The 8,337-nt window shown below is 58.1% G+C and overlaps 1 protein-coding gene across 1 annotated transcript; it reads left to right on the top strand.

Annotated features, from left to right (window-relative positions):
* The first annotated feature begins 528 nt into the window (after positions 1–528).
* On the top strand, positions 529–7,812 carry PRDM13 (PR/SET domain 13). Its single transcript, XM_027694320.1, has 4 exons — positions 529–669; positions 2,334–2,465; positions 2,564–2,684; positions 5,891–7,812. The coding sequence occupies exons 1-4, from the start codon at positions 529–531 to the stop codon at positions 7,363–7,365; spliced, it is 1,869 nt and encodes a 622-aa protein (XP_027550121.1). The 3' UTR covers positions 7,366–7,812.
* The last annotated feature ends 525 nt before the right edge of the window (positions 7,813–8,337 follow it).

Here is an 8,337-nt window from a genome sequence, read left to right as displayed (position 1 = left end):
ATAGTCACTTATTTTCCAAAACTGGTTTGTCGAGGAACAATAAAAGGAAGTAAAATTTATGGAGAAATTATACAGTGGATTTGTCACTTAAAATATCGTAACTGTCTCGGGGACAATACCCCATGCTGAGGATTAATGGTCCCTCCAGACCTTTGATTCACCAGCGCCTTTTCTTTGCCCTTGACAAATTGGATTTTTAGGAATGGGAAGGTCGCCTGGCCCATTGTCTGCCAGCCATTCACTCCGCCTGATTATGCAGGAGGGTTAGGGAAAGGCTCCATGTGACCCTCTTGGATGGGACTCCGCAGCTGCTCGAGGAGCCAAACTCTCTCACCAAACTCTGCGCCCCAGAGCATCCCCCTGCCAAGGGGTACCCCTCCTGCTCCCGTTGAAAAGCCAGCGTCCACACACCGCCGCGTCACTCTGCGGGCGGAGATACGCCTGTGCTCATCCTCCCACCGCCTGCCGCTGTCACTCCGGCACCCTTAAGTAGTTGGGGTTCCCGAGCGCTCACACCCAGCGGCAGCGATGCAAACCAGCAGGGCTCCGGCCATCAGCGTCAGCGCGGAGAGCTGCATCCCGGCTGGGCTGCGCCTGGGTCCTGTGCCGGGCACCTTCAAACTGGGCAAGTACCTATCAGACCGCAAGGAGCCAGGACCCAAAAAAAAGGTATTTTCCTATGGTCTCTCCTGCACCGCTGGACCTTGATTATTCGTTGACTTGGGGGAAGCCGGCTTTGGGAGAAGAGGCTGCTCTTCTCCCGTCTCTCTTCGATCCTCCCTTCTTTGGGCGAGCCAGGAAAGGAAAGGGAAGCGTTTCCAGAGCGTCCTGAGATATCTCCCCGTGGCTCTGCCAGGAAAGCCTGCCCGCCCCTGCCCTTTCCCTCTCCTCCTCAGCGCCGGGGTCCCCAGCGCGACCGGCCTCCGCGGCGAGGCCGGGGGATACGGGAGCTCTCCCGGAGGAGCGGACGCGCCCGTCCCCGCCTTGGACATAGACGTGCTGGAAGCGTCGTCTGAGCCCCGTGCCCGGCGTCGGAGGGCCCTAGTCCCGCCGGCCGGCCCCCGCCCCCCGGGGCTCCACTCACTGGGGCATTGCCCAGTAGGGCGGGGACGTGCTACGGCCGGCTCCTCGACCCTGGAGCTCCGGTGAGACGGGGGCATGTGGCTTTCACAGTCCCCGTGTTTTGTCCGGGGAAGGAGCAGATGCACCAATTTATTTCTGCGTTTGGTTTGGGTTCGTGCCTCCCATCCCTCTCCTCGGCCGATTGTCCTTTCGCTTGGGTCGGAGGGAAGCTTGAGGGGAGCGGGCCGGGGCTACTCCGGAGGCGGAGATGTCGGGGCAGCTCGACCTCCTCCCAAAGCCTCAGACCAGCTCCAGCTCCCGAAGCTGCAAATAACACACACAGCCGGAGCGGGAGGGATGACGAACAGCCAGCTACCGGCTTCGGGGTCAGTCCATGTCCGAGCTGGGAAGGATCGAGGAGGAGGCAGTGAAGGGCTCTCGCCCCGTCCATCAGGCTCTTCAGTGGGCTGCGGATGAGACCCCTCCTTCCACCCCCCGGGCAGCCGCGGCTCACGCGTTCCGCTCTGATTTTTAATGCCCTTTAATTGTTTTTAAACGCTCTGCCAGCCCACTCAAATTTATTTCTCATCTGGCTCCCTTGGTTTCTCGCTTTAGACTGCTTTGTTCCGATTACTTTTATTGCACGGTCATTCAGGGAATGGGCACTTCATTTTCTCTTTGTATGGGCAAGCAGATTATAAAGTATGGGGCTACAGGGACTTTGTAGCTAAGTAGAATCTTCTCCCCTTTTTCCCTCCCCGTTTCCTGACAAGTCCTGTATGCCGCAATTGCTTTGCACAGACTCAGACTACACAAACTCTTTAAAAAAATATCTTAACTGGGCATTTAATATTGCGTTAAGCTCAGTGCAGAAGCTGCGACTGAACAAGGTGCGTTTGAACCAGTGCGACCCAAGGGAAAAACTCCATTTCCCCTCGCAATGGTGCAGGTCCCCGCCGGGCTCCGGGTTTTCCATCCTTACCCCTCAGAGCAGCAACTCCCTCCAGGGCAGCCGCAGCTCTCCCACGGCACCTGAGAGCCGAGGGAGATTCTACCCAAAGATGGGTGGGGATGGAAGCATCAAACGGGCGGCAAAAGGAGATGCTCTCGCCCCTGCTTCCAGCTGCGATGCTCAGCCCCCTGCCTAGCTCGGGGAACCGGGCTCGCCGGGCAAGGCAGAGCGGGCAGACAAGCAGGGAGACGGGTAAGCCTTTTGCTTTCTTTGTGTTTCATCTGGCGTGAAAATGACAGCGGTGCCGACTGTCTTTCAGGTGCGGATGGTGAGAGGGGAATTAGTGGATGAAGCTGGGAGCTCAGCTCTGGAGTGGATAGGGTTAATCCGGGCTGCCCGAAACTCCCAAGAGCAGACACTGGAGGCTGTTGCGGATCTGCCAGGAGGACAGGTATCTCACTCGCGGCTCCGGGCTGGCCTGGCACCACTCTCTGCCACCTGCCGCCCCTCTCAAGCCTCCTGAAGAAGTTTCCTTTCTCACCCTCCCAGATTTTCTACCGGGCGCTGAGAGATGTCCAGCCGGGAGAGGAGCTCACAGTCTGGTACTCCAACCCCCTGGCGCAGTGGTTTGACATCCCCGTCACGGCCACCCCGACGCACGACGAGAAAGGTACAGATGCGGGCATTCATTTCAGAGCAAACAAATTAAATGAAACAGAACAAACTCTCTTTAACTGACACCTTTGACGGGAACTCAAACTGCGGCAGGCAAACGCGGGCCCTCAGAAAAATAAATGCCAGTATAGCTGCAGTGACTTTTAACCCGACACCCTTTACAATAAGACTCCATCTGCTTATATTTAAAGGGTGATCTATTAACTCAGTAGCGTATGGAAAGGCCCCTTTGCGTCGAGTCGTTCCGTCATCGGCACGATTTAATGATCCTTTGATAGGCAAATGGGATTTCTGTGAAACATCGCTATGGTTGTTACGCGAGACAGCAATTTGGCTTAATAATTTTTAAAAACATCGGGTTTGCTTTCCGTGCTTCTCAGTCAGAGTTTCAGAGACTCTTTTCAGATTCTCTTGAGGGTAGATTCACATAGTCAAGTCAAAACGGTTACTAGGCAGTCCCTGTAAACTAGGATGCATTAGGTAAAAAGTTAAGCCGGTGTCAAATCACACTCAGATCAGGATATCCCAGGATACTGGAAAGGGGAGGACATCCATCTGGGACGGCCTGTTTCAATCCACAAACTGATTCTTAGCTGGAATTACACGGGTGTTAACAAAATGATAAGTTGGCAGCACATTAAACGAGGGAAAAGAAGACGAAAGCCTTCAGAGTTCAACTGTCGGACTTTTCCGGCGGCGGGCAACCCCTCCCGCTGATCCCGTGTCCGGCCGCTCCCCAGGGCGTCTGTAGCGGTAGCAGTCTGTTACCGGCACTAGCTCCCCTCGGGCTCGGTGGGCGGCGAGGGACCCCCGTCCGCTCTTGCTCGACGGAGAAGACCCTTCATCTTGGCAGTGTCCCCGGGAATGGAGCGAGGGCACGACCCGGGCAGGGGCTGCCCCCTCCCCCTGTCACGGCTGGCCGCTCCGCAGGGTGACCAGGGTCCGGCACGAAGGGATGGCTGACGGAACGCCGGGCTCTGGCTGCTACGTCCCATCGACTCGTGCGATGTGCAAGAGACCAAATCCCTCCTTGTACTGAAGCTATACGAGGAAAAGAAACTCTCGGGCACGTCTCTGTCCCCCCCCACACTTAAGGACAATGAGGCCATGGGTCTGCGGCGGGTCACCCCCTCGAAAAGCTAGGAGAAATTTCTGCTACAAGAAAGGACACACTGCTGGGTTGTGTCCCCATCTTCCCCTTTGCAGCAGCCCCTGTCTGCGGATGGGTACTAGTGCTGTCCAGAGGAAATAAAAGCGAGAGAGCTCAGGTTTGCAAGAGGTTCCCAGCCTGTGGCATCTTCCTCGTCCCGTCGAAGCAAGGCTGAGTTGCAGACTGACTCTAGGGATCTGCTGTGTCTCCAGCCCCACAGTTTCCAGACTAATTAATACGGACGAAGTGTACCAGTATGCTGAAGTGCTCTTCTTTTAAAGATAATACGCTGAAAAACCCCAAACCAAAACCAAACCTCAAAACCCCACCAACCGAAAAAAGAGGGAGGAAGAAATTCAGAGTCTTTAAAAAAAACAAAACCAAACAAACCAAATCAAAACTTCGGAATTCTTCTTTGTTTGACCCCATTTATTTCGGTTTACCGTGATGAAAAAGGGGTGATTTTAGTTTCTTCGCCCCTCTTCCCCCTTTTTTCTCCCCCTATATTTTCCTTTTTTTTTTTTTTTTTTCCTTTTTTTTTTTCTTTTTTTTTTTTTTTTCTGAGGATAGACCCTGGAGAGACCTGTAAAGGCAAGAAAAGGCTGCAGGTGGGAGCCCACGGAGATCCGTGGCCATTCTTTTCCATCCGCGCCATTCCTTTACCCGTTTTCGATGTATGGCAGTAGGATTGCAGGCGTGGTTCCTCCTCCTTCGGCCGCTGCCTCTTCGGGGTCCGGGCAGACACGGCCCCGTCTCCTTCCCTCCGTCCTCGACGGGAGAAAAAACAGAGACCAACGACTTCACAACGCTGCAGATTCCGGGACCGCCTCTCCATGGCAAGTGAGGAAGGGCTGCGCACAGAGGCGAGGGCACAGGCGGCAAGACACGCAACAGCGCAGGATCCTTCCACGCGAGTTCGCTCCCGACTTTCCCGCGGAGAGCGAAGATTTCGTTTTCCACCCGCAGCGGCCACAGAGTGACGCCTATCCAAAGCCCTCTCGGGAGGCTGGTCGCGGCCATCGTGTCCACCTCGGTGACCCGCTGCCCCCCGTGTGCCCCGACAGACACGGTGCTCAATGAAACACCTCTATCCCCGTCCTTCCCCACGGGGTTCCCCGAAACGTGAGGAGCTGGCCTCAGGCCTGGAATAGGTTCTCACTGCCGTGTGGCACTTGGCCTTACCTTTGGCGTTTCGGTGCATTAAACTGCGGGGTGAGAATCAGCTGGGGACGATCAGAGTGGGCAAGAGCTCAGGGGGAAATTCATGGGATTATTGTTGTATTGTGGTGACTGGGAGAAATGAGAGAGGGAAAGATGGATACGTGTAGAGAGCAGAAAGGAAAGGAGAGAAGAGGGAGAAGAAAAAGAAAGGGAAGGAAAATGTAAGGGAAAGGATAGGGGAAAGGGAAAATGAGGGAGAGCGAGTTGGAAAGGAAAGGAAGGAAGCAAGGAAAAGAGAGAGAGAGTGAGGGAGAGAGAGAGAAATAACGAAATAAAGAAAAATATTCCCAGACAGGTGGCCACAGAGGCAGCGTTTCACCATCGGGGCTGGGGAGATGCTCCTCCTTGGGAAGACCCTCCTGACAAGCAGGGTCAGGAGGGGGAAAGCGGAGCCTAAGCCTCTGTGGTGTCGGGCAGTCATCACAGCCCAGCTACCGAGGTCTGTTCCGCTTCAGAGAAGCCGAAATGTTTAGGGGACGGGGCACAAAGGGCATTGTCCTCTGAAAGGGAACGATTACATATGGCCCATACATATCGGATATTGTCTCGCCGCTTAATGAGGGGCTCACGATCATTAGATTGGCCTTTGTTCCGTGCAGCCGACTCCCTGACATACGCTACCTCCTCTGCAAACGCCAACAGATGGGCCCCCCGACAGAGGACTCGCGGCGGCAGCTGCTCCCCCCGGCCCTACGGCGCCCCGTTCGCATGAGCCTGCACCGCTCCGCATCCCGGCACGGCACGGAGGGGGCGGGACGAGGCTGAGGGGGCGCGGGAATGCGCGGGGCTGCGCGGCCACCGCTGACGGGTCCCTCCGCTTGCCTCTGCAGGGGAGGAGCGGTACATCTGCTGGTACTGCTGGAGGACCTTCAAGTACCCCAACAGCCTCAAGGCCCACGTCCACTTCCACTGCGCGCTGAGCCACGGCCGGCCCTTCCTCCACCACGACCACGGTCGGCCCGCCGCCACCACCTTCGGCCTGCCCCCCAAGGAGCCGCCTGCCGCCTCGCTGCGCGGGCACCCGCCGCCCAGCTGCGGCCCTCGGGAGGCCGTCAAGCGGGAGTCCACCCCCGCCTCCCCGCCGCTCGCCAAACCGGCGCTGCCCAAGCGGGCGGCGGGGAAGGAGGAGCAGGAGCGCGCCCTGGACATGAGCGTGGGGGCCGCCCGCGGGCCGGGGCCGCTGCTGGGGCCGGCGGGCGGCAACGGGCTGGCACTGTGCCCCGGGGCACGCTCGGCCTTCCGCCCCGCCGGGTCGCTGCGGGAGGAGGCGCGGGGCGCCGCCGCCCTCGGCTTCTCTAAACTGCTGGGGGGACTGAAGGCGGGACGCGCCGCCGCCGAGGCACCGCCCAAGTGCGGGGCGCTGCCGGGCGAGGCCGCTCCGCAGGCAGCGGCAGCGGCGGCGGCGGGCCTGGCTTGCGGCGGTGGGCTGCGAGCCTTCCCGCTGCTGTCGCCGCTGGAGGAAGCCTCAGCCTTCCGGCAGGTGGAGCGAGGGCTGCCCGCGGCCGCGCTGCCGCCCGCCCGCTACCCGCCGCTGCCCGGCGGAGCACTGGAGCGCTTCGCGCTGCCACCCTTCGAGGGGCTGAAGGCGTACGCGGGAGAGTGCGGGCTGCCCGTGATGCCGCTCACCGTCTACAACGGGGAGCTGCTCTACGGCGCCGCGCCCTACTACCCGCTGAAGCTGCACCTCGGCGGCCTCCTCAAGTACCCCGAGTCGGTGTCGTACTTCGCGGGGCCGGCAACGGGGCTGCACGCTGCCGAGCTGGGTTCGCTGGCCAGCATCGACCGGGAGATCGCCATGCACACGCAGCAGCTCTCCGAGCTTGCGGCCGAGAAAGGCCGCGGGAGGCTGGAGGCGCTGCCGGCAGGGGCGGCGGGGGCGGCTGGAGGGAAGCCCAAGACCGGGCACCTGTGCCTCTATTGCGGGAAGCTGTACTCCCGAAAGTACGGGCTGAAGATCCACATGCGGACTCACACCGGCTACAAGCCTCTCAAGTGCAAGGTCTGCCTGCGGCCCTTCGGGGACCCCAGCAACCTCAACAAACACATCCGCCTGCACGCCGAGGGCAACACGCCCTACCGCTGCGAGTACTGCGGGAAGGTGCTGGTGCGACGCCGCGACCTGGAGCGGCACGTCAAGTCCCGGCACCCGGGGCAGAGCCTCGGCAAGGCGGCCGAGGACAAGAGTGACTCTGGCTACGCGCAACCCGAGCAGGAGCAAAAGACTGACAACGAGAGCGACGTGGACGTCTGCTTCACCGACGACCAGAGTGACCCGGAGAGTGGCAGCCGGCACCGCGAGCAGTGATGCGAGAGGCGGCCGCGGCGGGGCAGGGGCGAGGGGAGTGCTGCAGCCCCCCCTCCATCTTATTCTGGTCTCCCGGCCTCCCGAGGCGGTCCCACGGGAGTCCGCGTCGCGGGGGAGCGCAGGCTATTGGGCAGCCGCTGCCGGCGGGGCGGACTGGGGTGCGCGGGCGTCCCCGGGCTCCATCCGCAGCGTCGCCCCTGGCGCTGCAGCCGCGGAATGGGGACAGGGGCGGGAGGGCGAAACCCTGGCGGGTTCGAGATCCCGCTGGACAGGCACTGCATCCCCATAGGCGCCCGCATTTCCGTGGCCATATATTTTTATTGTATCTTTGTGTCGAGAAAATTGTGCCTTTTGGAAACGATTTTTTTCTATGCGCTCTCCCGTCACTCGTTCCCAGCAGTCTGAGCCGTGGGCTTAGCAGCATACCCGGATCTGCAAGCGTCACCTGTACACTTTATTTGACATCTCAGATGTGCTTGCTCAGGTCATAATAAAGCAATACCAACAGCTTTTTGAAAAGACAGATAAAAACAGGCAACAAAAAGCCACACTTGCAGCACTGAAGAGGTTTGCATAACAGGTGCACCATTTGATCAAGTTGCAATTATTTATAACAGATAATATTTGAATAACAAATGTAAAATAAATATTGAAAAGCATGAATCTAAGAGCACGCACTATATAATTTTAAAGGAAATACACTCTCTGTTTGGTAGAATACAAATGTGGTGTATGTTTGTTTTCTAATGAACGATGTACAGTGGATACAGTATTTTGGTCTTGGTTCCAGTTTGTCATGCGATTTTTTTAAAAAAAGAAATAAAGTTACTGACAAACTACTGTTTGTCTAGTTGTTCACTGAAGTGCTGTCAGCAGCATCTCGTGTTTCTCCACAATGCTTCTGACGATCAGAAGCTCGGCCCAGATCCAACTGTATACAGCGTCTTTGGGTCAAGCTCTGAAGAATTTGTC

The sequence above is a fragment of the Neopelma chrysocephalum genome, unplaced genomic scaffold (genome assembly GCF_003984885.1).
Source record: "Neopelma chrysocephalum unplaced genomic scaffold, ASM398488v2 Primary Assembly neopelma1_23b, whole genome shotgun sequence".
Classification (NCBI taxonomy): domain Eukaryota; kingdom Metazoa; phylum Chordata; class Aves; order Passeriformes; family Pipridae; genus Neopelma; species Neopelma chrysocephalum.
Note: the sequence above shows the minus strand (reverse complement) of the source record. Positions and strands in the feature narration are given on the sequence as shown.

Bases quoted from the DNA above. Each gene is read 5' to 3' on its own strand.
- PRDM13 (XM_027694320.1), top strand. From the start codon at position 529: ATGCAAACCAGCAGGGCTCCGGCCATCAGCGTCAGCGCGGAGAGCTGC. The intron at 670-2,333 runs GTATTTTCCTAT...ACTGTCTTTCAG, and splicing joins AGCCAGGACCCAAAAAAAAG to GTGCGGATGGTGAGAGGGGA. The intron at 2,466-2,563 runs GTATCTCACTCG...TCACCCTCCCAG, and splicing joins CGGATCTGCCAGGAGGACAG to ATTTTCTACCGGGCGCTGAG.